This window comes from Loxodonta africana, chromosome 9 (assembly GCF_030014295.1).
Source record: "Loxodonta africana isolate mLoxAfr1 chromosome 9, mLoxAfr1.hap2, whole genome shotgun sequence".
Lineage (NCBI taxonomy): Eukaryota > Metazoa > Chordata > Mammalia > Proboscidea > Elephantidae > Loxodonta > Loxodonta africana.
This window is the reverse complement of record NC_087350.1, coordinates 52,280,515-52,296,026: the sequence shown is the minus strand read 5'-3', so window position 1 is coordinate 52,296,026 and position 15,512 is coordinate 52,280,515. Positions and strand designations below refer to the sequence as shown.

The window sequence follows — 15,512 nt, the reverse complement described above, 5'->3', positions numbered from 1 at the left end:
GAAAATACCAGAAAAATCCATTTAGCTTTCAGTGTGTGGACTTGAGATCATCTGGGACGGCAGGTAGGAGAGGTGCAGAATTTGCAGCAGCTCAGGAGTCCCATGGGCATCCCTAGCACAGGGTTTCTCAGCCTCTGCATTCCTGACATGTGGGGTCGGATCATTCTTTGTCGTGAGGGGCTGCTGTCCTGTGCGCTATAGGATGACTGGCAGCATCCCTGGCATCTACCCACTAGATGTCAGTAACACCCACCCCGCCCCAGGTGTCACAACCAAAAACATCTCCAGACACTGCCAAACATTCCCTGGGGGGTAAAATCACCCCTAGTTTAGAACCACTTTTCTAACATGAGAGACTGTCCAGGGAATGTACAGACTGAGGGCTAGATGGAAGCCTAGGAACTACCATTCAAGGGGAAGGAGAGGAAGACTGGATGCCTAGAGAAGAGGACGAGCAAAGGCAGAACTAAAGCTCGCTACAGTTGGCAACTGGGTGGGAGCTTGCTGGTGACCCCTGCGAGAACAGACTCTGAGGTTGGTGGGTGCGTGGAGAGACCAGATTGCAGTGGGTGAGGAGTGGGAGGTGAAGCAGCAGAGACAGCAAGTGTAGATGTTAAGAAGCCAGGAGTGGTGGAGGGGCTGGGGTGGGGAAGAGCAGCAGAGCAGGCAGCTGCGTGTTGGGAAACTGGATTCTGGGCTGTGACATGCTCGGGGCTGCTCACAAGACGATGGGGACACATGGCAGGCTGAGGACTGTCTAGCAGGCCCTGCTGCCACCTCAACTGATCTTGAGAGCCGTGTTCGTCATTTTCACGGGGGGGGGGGGATCGGGGAGGAGCAGAATGAAAGGCAAAGAGGTATCTGGCACCAACTCCCCTCCCAGGATTGCTGGCTTTTCCTCTGCTCTGAACACCGTGTCCTGGTGGGAGGGGATAAGCAATGAGATGAGTGAAGGAAAACAAACTCCATGGGAGATAATAAGCCGGGAGTCCTGCTCCCAGCTCTGGAACCGACTCGACCATTGTGAAAACCAGAGCTATCCAGAAGGAGTCCCCCGTAGCCTGGGAGAGCAGCCCTGCCTCTCCGCCTAGCTCTTCACCCGTCCGGTGGCTCTTTACAGGATTGTAGTGCCGCACTTACTCAGAGATGTGCCTGTTTCTTAAACTAGATTTTAAATCCTCTTTGAAGATTCATTTGGGGATGAGGAGGGAACAGTAGAGATGAAGAAGCAAGACATGAGGACTGCGTCCAGACAGAACGCCCGCAGAGCTTGCTGCTTCCAGGCCAGAAGGACTGAGCACCAAGTTCTCTACTCTTCACTCGTTTTATGAGTGAAAAAATCAGGGCCCATAGAGAGGACCCTGGCCCAGGCCAGACATCTGGGATGTTAACCCACACCTCTAATTCCCAATAACCAGCAGGGGCACCTGCTTTAAGATAACTGTGAGTAACAGGTGGATATAAAATGTCACGTTGCCTCATTACAAGCAGCTTATATGAGACTTGAGCCAAGACCACGGATTCAAGCACCTCACTTGGGAGCATCCCATATGCCTCTTGAATTCTCCTTATCTGGGCAATGGGTTCAATGCCTCTCTTAGAGGCTGCTGAGCTACTATTAAGCTCTTAACTCTTCTCATGCATTCTTCTCCCTCCAATCGCCAGAGCATTCCTACGAATTAAGTGATGTTATTCCCAGATTTGAAAATAAAGGTGAAAGGCTTGCTCATGATCACATTTCCTACCACATACCACTACCTCCACCTTCTCTTCTAGGTTCCTAAGAGCAGGAAAAACAATACTCCTTCCCCTTATTCCCAAGTTCCAGCTCAACAAACTACTTCCTGTGGGCTGAGCCCTGTGTCTGTGGACAGGAACACCTCAAACCCTGCATAAGGATGGAAGCAGGGCACCTGGGCTGGGGGCCACAGCATGCCTGGCCTGGCCAGCTCTTCACTCTATTCAGGGTGGGTCCAGTGTGCAGGAGGGAGTGGGGCCCTGAATTACGAAGCAAGGGAGAAACGTGCAGTGCCTCTGTCCACACAGCTCTCCCCTTACCTGGAGGGCAGCAGCAGCAAGCCCAGGCCTGCCTCCCTGAAGACCACCTCCTTGGACTGGCAGTGCCTTTTTTGTCCTCATTCCTCGGGGTGGGCTAAGGCTTGCTGTGATCTTCAGCTCTCCGGGTTCCGGGGCAGCAGGAGTGGTCTGAAGAGCTTCAGCTTTGGATTCGAATCCTTGCTGTCAACTTAAAAGCTCTATACCCTTGGGCACATCTTTTGATCTCTGAGCCTTAGTCTCCTTATGTGTGATGTGTAGGGAATGCCAGCCCCTGGAAACAGGTGTGAGGCTTAAGAGAGGTATGTGAAGAGCACCTGATAAATTCTAAGATTTAGGATTCAGCATTCAACATTTTTAACTCAACACTCACTGTGCCAGGCTGCCACGGTTAAAGTTACATAGTGAGTAACCTTTTTGCACCATTAGCAGAGAACCGGAGTTTTAAGGACCACAAACAGAAACACAGGTTAGGTCCTGGCCCCTCCACCCACCACTGGCCATCACCAGGAGCCACACTGCAACCCTTCAAGCTTTCTCGGCCCCTCTCCCCTGGCATGAAAGGAAGATCCCATAACATGCACAGAGCTGGAGCATCAGGAGGGCCAGGAAAGAGGGGCCTGCACTTGAATCCTTCACAGACAGATCCTTCACTTAGCCAGGCAGAGTGAGTCCTGCACAGAACAGTTCAGCCCATTGCTGTTTAAGACAAGCTTTTATTTTTATTCATCCAAACGGGGAAAATGCAACATGTCAGGGCATTACAGACTGCAGCGGCCGGACAAGAGGGTCAGTCTATGGCAGAGTCCAATATAGCTCAGTGCGAAGGAGCCACAGTGTGCGTGCTGCCTGCGGGAGTCGGGGCGGCAGAGTCCCTTTGGATGAAGGCCAGGCATCTCTGGGCGAGGCACTGGTGACAGTCCACGCATGCAGGCTGCTGCTCAACAACACCAAGGTTTAAAGTTCAGAGTCCTATACGGAATCATTGCCCCAGAGAGGAAGGACAATCCATAGTGGTTGTGGTTTTCCGAGTTTTTTTTTTTTTTAACATAATACACAACATGAAGTTATTGCCAAAGACTTTGCACTGCAAATTATACTATTTACACGGGCATATTCAGAAAAACACAGTAAATAGATACAGATAGATATTTTAAATAGATTACTAAAAACTAACTCGGCCATTACTAGACCAGAGTGAGCTGCAGCCAGGAGTCCAATGTCATGTGCGTAACCGTGCAGCAGGGAAAGGTTTCTACCCACAGCTATACTCAGCCTTCTCCACACCTCCTGAACCCCCCACCCTGAGGCTGCGGAAGAGCTAAGGCTGAGTGGGGCCACCTTACTCCTCAGTGAGGGAAACCCCTTCTTAAAACAGGGCTGTACCCCCTCCCACCTCTTCCCAAACCAGGAGTCTGCTTGGAGTGGCTGAAAAGCAAGCCTTACAGAGCCCTCTCCAGGAACTCTGCACAGCAGGTGGACCAGGATGCAGGTGCTGGGGGGCCAACAGGCTGAGCCAGGCCCCAGGCCGGCCTCTGTCCCAGCCCACCTGCTACCCTGCCAACAGCACCCTTGAGATCAGGCCCATCAGCCTCACTACTCCTGCTAAGTGTCCTGGTCCTAATTATGGCTACCTCCTGAGGATGTGGCCAGGCTCCAGCCAGCCACTTGCAGAGACTGAAGATTTAGCACAACAGGCCAGACAGATCGGTTTAGGGACGAAGGCCTGAGTTCAGATACGCTTTCGGGGAAAATAAGATAAACACTGCTAAGAGCTAAAATATATGAAGTCCACCAATGGAAAGCAGCTCTTGACCCATTAGAAAGAGGGGTAAAGGCAGGGAATTCTTGCCTTGACCAAGCATCTGATTTGCTTCCTTGAGCCCTAGTGTGCTGGAAAGAAGTCATCTGGAGGCTGGAGACACAGCTCACAAGACAGCCAAAGCCACCCTTGATTCCTGGGAGATGCAGAAAGTCAGGCCCCCAGCCCCCCCCTCCCCCCATTTCTAGCAATAAGCCTGCCTTCCCCTACAGTAAGTTAACCTCCCACATGACCATGCCAGGTCGCAACTCTGAATACCCACCACATTGAGTGATTTAGGGAAAAAGTCATGCTTAGGACCACCTCTAAGAAACCAGGGCCACAGAATGAACCCTGCCTGACTACACAGAGATGGTCTGAGCATGACGTGAGATCACAGGGTAAGGGATGCATGTAACAGAATTCCTGGCGTAACGTCAAGTGATAGGAGAAGTACTTTTGGAACCAGGGCTTGCCTGGCTAACTTCCAAATCACACCTCATGCGTGGGACGTCAACATGACCTCAGGGGTGTCAGGGCCCCAGCCTGAGAGAGCCCAGAGATGTGGGACAGAAGGAGGCTTAGAAAGTTACATGAGTCTGTCAAGGAAACAAGTGTATCTGGACCTAGGTGTTAGGCCATTGACCCACCAAAGCAAAACCTCCACAGGCCTAAGAGGCGTCTGTGAGCAGCAGAACCCAGCTCTCAATCAGGAAGAAAGGAGCAGCACTCTGCCCCAAAGTGGGAAGCATGAGCTACCCAGAAGAGAGGAAAAGAAGCTGAAAACTTGAAGTGCAACTTTCTAAATTACAAGTGGAGAAGGAGCTTCTTCCTATTCCTATCCTTGACTCATGTCCATGAATAATAAAAAGAAAAAAATCTTGATTCCCAGAGCAGCAGGAATATTTAGGTTAAAGTTTTAAAAAAGAACTTTCTAACCATCATCTGTTTCCTAGAACTCGAGACAGATGGCGTCGAGCCTATGATGGTGGGTTAGGACAGGACCTGGCCTGGGCAAGGCTCCAGCTCCTGAAGTCACTTCTGGTGCCTGACAGACAAGAGCTCTCTTGTGAACCTGGTGCCGCTCCCCAGGACTGTGGTGCCTGATGCAAGGCCACACCTGGCTCACGGCGGAGGGACAAACCCTAGCTTCTTCAGCAAACCGAGGGGAGGAGCCTGTGTCAGGCTAACATTTGTCATTTTCCTTCCCTTGAACCCAGAAACACCTCTAGAAAACAAAAGTGTTCCTTCTTAAAGATGAGGCATCACACACCTAAGTCAGAGCCTGAGTGCCACCCCATGCCCCCGAGAGACAAGACCAGTCAGTAAAATCCAACAGGCACACACAGCCCACAGGGAGGCAAAGGCAGCAGCAGCCAACATGCCTCACAGGCACAGTTTCTCAGTGACGGTTTTTCTTTCCATAACCTTCCGTGGATTTTCAGAGATTAGGAAGCACAGCAAGCAGCATCCTGAACATGTCAGCACAGATGTCAACTCCTTTAACCTGCCTGGAAACCTTCCTCTGAGAGAAAGCACCTTTGGAGAGAGAAAGCACGGTATTTTTCGTCGTCCCAGCTACACCAAGTACTCCTTGGGGCAGGCATTATGTCATGTCTTAGGCACCTCAGTCTGCCCTGCGCCCAAAATAAGGGCCAGCCCAGGGCAGGCTCTGCTGCACGTGAGCAGTGTTGCCCACCTGTCACACACACGCTCCTGCCTCGGTGTGTGGAGGCTTCTGGAGGAGAGGCCATCATCTCTGCTCAGAGGCCTGCCCTGTGTGCTACACCCAGGCCACAGGCAGAGGGAGAAAACACATGCTCCATAAAGCCTTCTTGCCACCTGCCTTATTGTGAAGCAAGGGGGAACCTGTCCCTAGCATTTTACCCTCACACACCCAGGCTCCAAGCCAAAATTAGATTTGAGACAGGATGTTTCATTTGTCTTGACCTTTCAGGTGGTCTTTAGGAAAATACTAGGGAAGAAAAGCCTGAAGATGGAGGACTTTGTCAAACTCTGCCACGTCAAAAATAAAGGTGGCATGCTCACTGGCTCACTGAAGCCAGTGGCCAGCAAAACTGACCAATTCTCAGAAGGAGCCCTCTCTTCCCCACATCTAGGACTAAGGTTAATTAAACCCTTGGCTAAAAAGCCCAGACTAAATTGAAAGTTATAATTTATAAACATGGTCTTCCATGATCAAACTGACATTTCTAATACGCCTGAGCATAACCGTCCACTGGCTCCCACCATTGGGAGAATCAGATTCACTCTCCTTGGCCTGGTGTGCAAGGCCCTTCACAAGATGACCCCAACATGCTTTTCTGAAGACACAATCACACTGTTCAACATACACTCTTTTACAATCATCAGGGCTTCTCCCCTTCCTGAAGTAACCATCTCCTCCTGCTAATATTCCACACCAGTGCTGCTTCCCTTCCTAGGGCTTTCCCAGATCACACTCAGCCCTTATCTCCTCTGAGCCCCTATCACCGTGGATTCTCTTAACTCAGTTCTGTTCTTTGCTTTTTAGCCACCTACTCTCCCCTTTCAGTATTCTACCTACCATCCAAAACCCAAGTTCCTCATGGGCAGGACCTGCTTTGTACTCATCCTCAGTGCTTACAGGGAACAGATGCTCAGGAAGCCTTTGTGGAAAGATGGATGGGTGCAGGCAGCAGATGGGAAGGAAGTTTCCAGTCATGGTTAAGCTAAAGGCTCTACAGTATAAGGCAGGGGTTGGCACGATATGGCCCATGGGCCAAATCCAGCCCGTTGCCTGTTTTATCAGGTTTATTGGAACAAAGCCACTCTCATTCGTTCACATGTTGTCTACGGCTGCTCTGCAACTATGACAGAATTGTGTAGTTGTGACAGAGACCACATGGGCCACAAAGTCTAAAATAGTTACTGTCTGGCCCTTTACAGAAAAAGGCTGCTGAGGCCAGGTCTAAAGCAGCGCTTCCCAAGTATTTTCACGTTGTCACAAGGCTGTGAATTGGCTATGTATAACATATTTATAATAACAATAAGGCTAATGTGTAACAATACATATAAAAAGGGTATAATTTGTGTGATACACTGACTGGACAAGGGGTGAATGGACAAGGCTGCTTGTAGTTACAAACACCTGGCCCTGGGATTCTGGCTAACCTAAAGCCTGAAGGGATCGGTGTCTCACTATACCTTTAACCCTTTTATAACCCTGACCTAAAGGCTCAAAATCCCAACTGCTTTTTCAGCCCAGTACCCAGCAGAGCTCCAGGAATAACAGAGATGCAGAAACCCCCCTGCCTCCTCCTCCATGCAAGCAGGACTGAGACAGACACAGAACTGAGGCCCGAAGCAGATCCTCCAGTAAGTAACATCCTAATTCTGTGGATTTAACTCTGTAAGGAATGCCTGTACGTTCCCCCTGGCTAAAGATCATGTTCTACAGATGTTGAATCCAATAAGATGCAGCCCTTGCCTTGTTAATGAAACCCAAACTTTATTATTTAAACAGCAGAAGGCACCAGTATGAATGAACGCCCACTAACTGTTGCTCCCAATAATAATGCCTTGATTGGTGAGCCTGGCCAAGTAGAGCAGAAACTCTGGGAAAGGGCAAGATGCTGACTGACCAGTCTTCAAACCTTTCTACCCGTTTTCAGTGGAGACATTTTCAAAAGCACGTGGAAGGGGGCTAAAAGCACCCAGGAGAAAGTTGGGCCTGGCAAAGCCCCATTTCCCAGCCTAATGGAGATGGCCCTTGCTACATGGCGAGCTCTCTCCCCACAACCCCCTCCCCCAGCATCTTCCTTCCCCATCTTTGTCTGGGGCACTACCTTTCTTCCAGTCACCCACTAAAGAGCAGCCTGGGAAAAGCACTTTGGCAGGTCCCCACTCCCCCAGTGGGTAGCTCTTGTTCCCTGGCCCAGGGCTAGGTGCCCTCCCGCTCAGTCCAGGAAAGGAGCCAGGCCCACAAAGAGGCTCCCTTCTTGCCTTCCCACCACTCTGCTGCAGACCTCAGCCAGCCTCCTCCATCCCTCACCTGGGCACTCACAACAGCCCTTCCTGGCCAATGCTCTGCCTCTGGTCTTTCCAAACCAACCCTCCAGAAGTCTCACCATTTCAGGTGACAGTAATCACTGAAAGGCATCGTACCAGGGCCTTTCACGAAGTTGACCCAGATGACGCAGTCTCACCTCCTGCCACTTCACCCCTCCAAACCATCACAGGCCCCATCAAGAGGAAGTTCTAGCTATTCCCTCAGGCCATGCTCTTTGTACGCATCCTGTGCTCCCAGTTCCTGAAATGCCCCTCCACTCCCTACCAGACAGATTCCTATCCAGCTCAGATGTCAGTCTCAATAGGAAGCCTCTGTCAGAACTCCTTGTAAATTAGCTCTAAGCACTTCTCTTCCTGTGTGTAACACTCTCTTCACAGGCCTGGCTCCTCTCCTGGGCTGAGTGGTAGACCTGGGAACCTGTAAGCGCCCAGCCCTAAGTCGGGAATATCATCCCTTTCTGGATTGGTACCTGCCAAAGCCTTTCTTCCAGCCACAGAAGATGGCTCTAATTCTGTTCAAATCCCTTGAACATCGTCCTCCCCCTTCCCGTGCTGTCGTCTTGGTCAGTGGCTTCACCTTATACTCAGTTGTCTAAGCTGAAAAGCTTGATGGTTGCTCCAACTGATCCTTCTCCCCCAGCGCGGAGCCTGATAAACACTAGTAGGTGACGGTGAATATTTTCTCAATAAATCCACCTACCCAAGCGGGGAGAAGTGCTCTTGGCAATGTCACCAATCACATCAGAGCTCAGTCCAAACTGACATTCCACAGAGGAATTCCCTCTACAGTACCCAAACAACCGGCTTCTTGCTTAAACACTTCCAGTAACATGGAGCTCACTTCTCACCCCACCTACCCCCGAGGCAGCCCAGTCTGTTGCCACAGGGGGTATAACATAGCCCAAATTGCTCAGTTGGCTTTCCATAACTGTGTTCTACCCCCTGGAGCTATATACAAGTAAATATAAACCCTTAAAATAGCTGATGGAAGCATCCATGTTCTCACCAAGCCTTCCCTTCTCCTTCAATCTCATTTCAAGGTGTTGTCAGCTTTCTTGAGTCCCTCAGGTGCCAACTTCTGTGTTTTCACCTTCTAGATGGTGCCCACCAGAATTTTCCTAAACGTGGCCTCCAAGGCCATGAGGGATTTTAGGATGATGAGCAATCTCTGAGAGACTAATCTATCTACGTGATGGAAAGACCCAACAAGACCCCAGGCACTGGAGTGCTCTGGAAATTCTGTAACTGTGAGGGTGATGCCTTTTAGGTTGGGGAACATTTTGAAGCCTCAGCCAGGAGTGGATGACAGCAGACAACCAAAATGTTGATGAGGCTGAACATAAAAAGCAAACTTCCAACAACACATTCCCTCCCTTTCTCCCATCCCTTCCCCTTCTCCAACCCGGGTATCTCTCCAAATGGCAATGACTGAATTTGTACTTTATTATAGGACAAACAAGATGGTCTGTGAAGACAGACCCAACTGTGCAGATGGTAAAAAACATGCTGCCTGGCCCAAGGCTGACCAGTCAGTCACCTTGCCCAAGCACAAGCTCACAAACACTTCTTTGGGAGGAACTAGACAAAGTCCGGTTTTGAGGGAAGGAAGTGAGAAGTGAAAAAGGGGGAGGTGGAATGGTTTTTGTTTATTTTGTTTCAAGCCACACAGATATATCCCAGAAGTCTGGAAGAAAACTAAACAGAGGAGAGAAAACTTGCCCAAGGGTTTTGGAAGACAGGATCGGCATCAGTCTAGACTAGTAATCCAGACCCATCAGCATCAAGCACAGCGCTATCGGAATGTGTGGGCTCAGCCACTTTACTTGCTGTATAATTTTGGGCAAGTCCCCTGTCTCTCTAAGCCTCCATTTCCTCATCTACAAAAGGAAAAAATTTCTAGATTCCACAGTTGTGGTGGAGTTCAAAACTAATCCCTAAGAAAGAGCTCTGTTAACTCTAAAAACAGTCTAAGAAATGTTATTTCTTCTGTGTGGTTTAAAAACTCAGTAATTAAGAGCCACAATGTTTGGCCACAAGCAAGCTGGGTGGTTTAAAGAAGTCTCTGGGCTTCAATGTCCTTGTGTATAGTGTGGGGACAACAATCCCTGCAGTGCTATTTCTCCAAGATGCTATGAGTAGGGTAGGAAATGAAATAATGGAAAAGGGCTTTGAAAAGTGTTGTGCTCAACAAAGGCCAGGTACCTATTCTCCCTCACACATAAGTCAGTGCTCTAGAACTCATACAACCTGGGTTTAAAACAAGGCTCTTTTTTCCTATTCCCCTCCAGGCTTAAGGCAGGTTGCTCAGGAAAAACTGCCGGTTGCCAAGGAAGACGTTGACTTGGGGTGGATGAGAAGTATCTTTCTTTGAAAAGGTTTCCGTACCCAACCCCACACCCACTTGCTCCTAAGCAGAGACCCAACTGGCATTATTCAGAAACGGAACTGGTGATATGATCTGCAGTAGGGGACAAGTCACAAGTCAGACAGGTTCAGCAGACTAGCTCCCATGCAGCAATTCAGAGACCTCAAAACCAGCCAGGCCAGGGCTCACTAAGCAGGTGCTCAACCTCAAGGGAAGACTCCTGACTCCAGGCTGGCAGCCTTCCCTTGAAGCCTAGTGTTGAGGAAACTGTTAGCAATCAGAATCGGCCTCTGCAATCCACCACCTCTCCCATCTCTGATACCTGTCCCTCCAGCCTTGGCACTTGTCCAGGGACACCTCCCTACATTTACACTATAAACCTGAGCTGCTACCCCTTTCATGCCCCCCTCACTTTCACCCAGTAAACCTAAGCCTCGCCAGCCCTGAGTCCGGCTCAAATCTTTTAAAACATCCCCAGGACCTATCTCAGGTTGCACAGAGAGCAGGCACTCGGCTAATGAAAGGCTACATGAAAACATGTACCTTGGTTTCTCACTGATATTCAAGCAGAAAAACAAGCTTCTAATAGAAAAAGCTTCTTCAGTTTAGAAAGCCAGATCTCAGCCTTCCAGTCTTCTCAAAACAATCTTTTCCAATTGGTCTAAAAGAATACATCCCTATCCTTAAGCCAGGATATCTGGTCTGCAATGACTTCAAGTCAGAGGGCCTAGATTCCAGCACACTCAAGGATCTTCCAGGGAGCCAGTGACACAGGAATTCTGATCTGATTCCTGCCAGAGCCTGCAGATCCTGTGACAGTCCTGCTTGAGGCCCCAGGCTGGTGTCAGGCCTTTCTTACATCTCCTTTCTGCATCGCCCCTTTCGTCACCTGCATACCTTCTGCCTGTGGCCGACATGCTCCTCACCTCCACTCCCAGCCTTTTCACCCAGAGCACAGTGCAGCTGAAAGAGGCTTTGGTACTGAACAGAGCTGGATGTCATTCCTGACTCTAGCACTTAAACGACCCTGAGACTCAGTTTTTCATCTGTAAAACAGGGATAATACCACTTCCAAGAAGGTTTTGAGAAATAAGAAGAATGTCCAAGTGCCTGGCATACACAAGACACCAATTTTAGTATCTTTCCTTCCTCCCTTTCCTTTCTTCCATTCCTGCTTCTTCAATCTACTGCTGTCCAAAGCCCAAGAGGACCTAAACCAAAGGCTACTGTTTACTTATTTACCCGGGGCATTCAGCTGATACTTTAATGCAGGGACTTAGTCCAAATGGTACAAAGGGATCACAGCAGAGACCATTAGTCCAAACACTACAAAGGGGTCAAGGTAGAAAAACTAAAATGAAGCAGAGAGAGGCTGGGCTCCCAGGGAGTGCTGGGAGAACGTCCTAACCACCACCAGGCTGATCCCATTACGTCTTGTTGGTCATACAACAGCAATGAAGATGACTCTGCAACCATCTACCTCCAGCTAGTGTCTGCTGGTCTGATATGATGAGGCCATCTAGGCAGATGGAGGCAGCCTTCACTGGACCCTGAAACACAGGCAGCACAATTTGTTTGCAGAAATGGCAAAGTTCTGCCAAGAAAGGCCAAGCGTCTCCATAGGAAGACCAGGTAATTAACAGGCTAACAATCGACTGATCAAGGCAAAAAAAAAATTACAAAATAGGCCCTTCCTCAACCTTGGCTGAAAAAGCCAATGATTCCACAAAACAGCCACAGCCACAGAGGAACAGGGTGACTTCTGCCTGGGTATTAGCATACAAACACCAAAGAAGCCTCCTGACAACGTAAAGCTACCTTATTTGCCTTCTTAAAGGTAACTCTCAGTCCTTGGCTACACACAGCTTTCACAACCTTAGAGCATCTCAGAACTCCATCTGTATTCCTCACTTAGCTCACCTCCTACCAACAGACTGGGATGCAGCTGCCAGCTTTCTTCAGAGGCTCCTAAAGTCTATGCAGATATATGCAAGCCAGGAACAGATGGTAAGACAGTACCCTTTATTCAATCCAACTGCATAAACTTCACCATCTACCCATTTTTCCTCTTGTTGAAAAGTAACTATCCAACTGTGTGTAGACAGACAGATAATATGGTTTTTACTAAGGCTAACAGAAGGAAGACCTCAATGTGGTGGTGAGTACAGACTCTTCCCAAAATGTCAAAGCAAACTCGGAGAGACAAGCTGCAGGAGTACTATTCAGAGAGGCATCTGAGTCAGTAGCCTTCTAGGCACACCCCACAATCTCCTTTCCTTTCTGGGTCTATAATAACTTGCTTTCTACCTACCAAACACTGGTGAGCCCTAAAGATTGAATTCCAGGGGTAGCTGTCATCATTATTATTAATGCATCAGTAGGAAACTTGGAACCAGCAGGTAGATGTTCTAAGCTCAGCCCTTTTGAAGTTCTAACCACGCTTAAAGCCCAAACCAAGTATTTATCAATCCCCAGTAGCAGACCGGCTGGTGGCAGAAACGGAAGCAATTTCATTCAGCCCCAAATTAGCAGCAACTTCACCATAACTTGCTCTCACCAGATCTTTGGTTTGTGTTTCTTGTCTAACCCCAGACGCTAGGAGTCCTCTCCCAAAGCCTGGCAGCAGCCCAAACTAGTCAATACTAAAGAGCCAACACAACACCTAGAGGAGGCCACACACCTGCTTCTCGGCCACCTATCAGCACATCCTTGCCGCCCTCACATGCTTCCTTTCACCTTAGCCAATCACGGTAAGAACAGATGTGCCAGGTACTGTCTGAAGGACTTCACATGCATTAACATATCTAATTCCTGAGTCCCATGGGAATCTGCTGGACAGAAAGAAATACTTTGGCCCAGATTCCCATATGGTTTTTATTCCCTATTTCTAGCTGTGCTGTAAAGCTTATATAACCTAATTTGCATTATGTTGCTTTTTTTAAAAATCTCCAAAGATCATTCCTTCAAGCATCAATGAAGCTGTGAGCTCCCACCTAAAATGATAACATAAGAAAGAATATTTATTCTTAAACAACTAACTCAACTTGAATTCTTAACTTAAAACAGTCTTTCTGGAAGATGCCATTAGGAAAGGAAGGGACTCATATAAGACGTACCAGCTCTGTGCTCTGTAAATCGCTGCTAGAGAGAAACACATCAACATTGAAACTCACCTCAGCAAGAGTTTCTTGGCTCTGCAGTTGCTATTCTTTCCCCATCCATCTCCCTCCCAGGCCTCCCAGTAATGCTGAGGAATCTATGGTATCAGACTTACAGAGTATGAGTTTGAATATAAGAGAACCTTTCCTGTTCTGGAGGACTTCAGAGACCAGCATAAGAAGAATGAAAATTTTAAGAAGACCATTCACAGAGCAGGTGTTTTCAGCTTTAATCGCTCTTAATGGCCCTGGTTTTGAAATGCCAGGTAGGCCTGACCTATGTAGGGCTATGGATTGCTAGAAATCCACCTGATGAAGGGGAAAAAAAAAAAATTCCCTTAGTTCGTTCCCCTAATTCACTACTGAAGACTTTCTTCCAGTAGTTATTAACAAAATCTAAGAAACCAGGAAATTATAGTGATGACTGATTATAAGGGTAACATTCCCCTCATTTGTCATCCAAAACATGTGACCAGTATTATAAATTAACCACTTGGTAATTTGCTATACTATCAAAACTGCTGTAAAAGACTGGAGTATTAATTGTTCGTTCCATTCAATTCACTCAGTTGAATAGAGATCCATGAACATAAAGCAGAGTTAGTTTCAGGCTCTCAAAACTGCTAGGGAAGTATTTTAATGAGTGAATTTCCAACTGATGTCCATTTCAGTGCTATCAGAGGGCCCATGTTATTAAATAGCACAAACAACTATCTTTTGCCATTGCTGACATGATTTGTCTCCCAAACTAGGGTATTTATAACAGGCGCAACCCCACCAGCAAGAAGATTCTCCACTAGTTAAAGCCTCTGTTTTCTTTGTACCTAGAAAAGGACCTGGCACATAATAGGCACTCAGCTGTTTGAGAGGATTGGATTGCACTTGGTACTAGTCAGCTACACCTCGTGCAACCTTTTATAAATGCCAAAGCCATATTAAATGTACATACAGATTCTGTATGGGAAAATAAGTTGTTCCAGCAACCTTAAAGTTAGTAATATAAAGAAAACTGCTACTTAGAAACAAATATAAAACATAAAATTCATTTTAATATCTATATATCAAATACAGCAAAGACATCTAACATATATGAAATGCATTTATGGGACACAAACTAAACAAAGCAAATCTTTACTAGACTATTTGGCCTAACCCTTATATCTTCTAAAATAAACTCCATGGTAGTTGAATAAAATGGGAAATAAATCACCTATCTACCTCCACTGGAAAAGACGGATGACTAGTCTTAAGTCTATTTGGTCTCTGCAGACTGGATAGTCACCATTTTGAGTCCTGCCAAAGTTGCTTCTGCAAACAGCTTAACTCAGTCAGTTATATATTTTTCCATAGTTACCTTAATATTTTGTTGGTTTTTTTTTCCCCCATTGCTTTTTATTTATTTATGGCTTCTTGCTGCTGTTGTATAGGGACATATAGCACAGGTCAAAGATTTTTATTTCTCAGAGAAGTTTCTCGCCTTGAGAAATTGGCACTTTGATCCTCAGCTTGAGTAACAGCTACACAGAAATGGATCCTACCAGCACTGTCACCAGTCTTGCTGCTTACAAAATTCCAGCACTTTGGCCAAGTGAGTGTCCTGACGTTAAAATCTTTTTAGGTGAGCTGTTCCTACCACTAAATTCTTATATTTAAACAGGTACATGTGTGTATGTAGCTTACATATATGTTACATTGTAAGTCCGGACATACATACACACACTTAACCCAGCAAAAGTGAAATTTCTCTCTTGAATAGAAAGTAATTATAAGGGTATTAAAACAAATGCTGAAAATAACTATTTTACATTTATACCATAAAAATTTTAAAGGTAATGTGATGACATAAGACCTAAGAGATCAAATACATCATATGATTGTCATATATGCATGTTGTGTGAAAACTGATTTTTAATTATTTTTCTCTTTAATCAGAAAATAAAAGAGCTTACCTTTTTATACTGAGATCACAGCTTACAGTCACTATATTTCAGCCTATTTTATACAAGTGATATGGCTACGAAGGTCCGAGGAGAACGAGAATAAAGTGAGATAAACGTTCTGAAAACTGCTTAAAAGTATTAAC

General features: G+C 47.1%; 1 protein-coding gene across 7 annotated transcripts in view; it reads right to left on the bottom strand.

Annotated features, from left to right (window-relative positions):
* Nucleotides 1–2,004: 2,004 nt before the first annotated feature.
* STRBP (spermatid perinuclear RNA binding protein) overlaps nucleotides 2,005–15,512 on the bottom strand; it is a 176,860-nt gene continuing 163,352 nt past the window's right edge. For 5 of the 7 annotated variants that reach the window (XM_023544945.2, XM_023544946.2, XM_023544943.2 and 2 more), the window contains exon 18: nucleotides 2,055–2,992. In XM_023544945.2, the coding sequence (XP_023400713.1) occupies nucleotides 2,817–2,992 (176 nt within the window). In that variant the 3' untranslated portion in view covers nucleotides 2,055–2,816. The other 2 variants (XM_023544947.2, XM_023544948.2) reach the window with 2 other exon arrangements.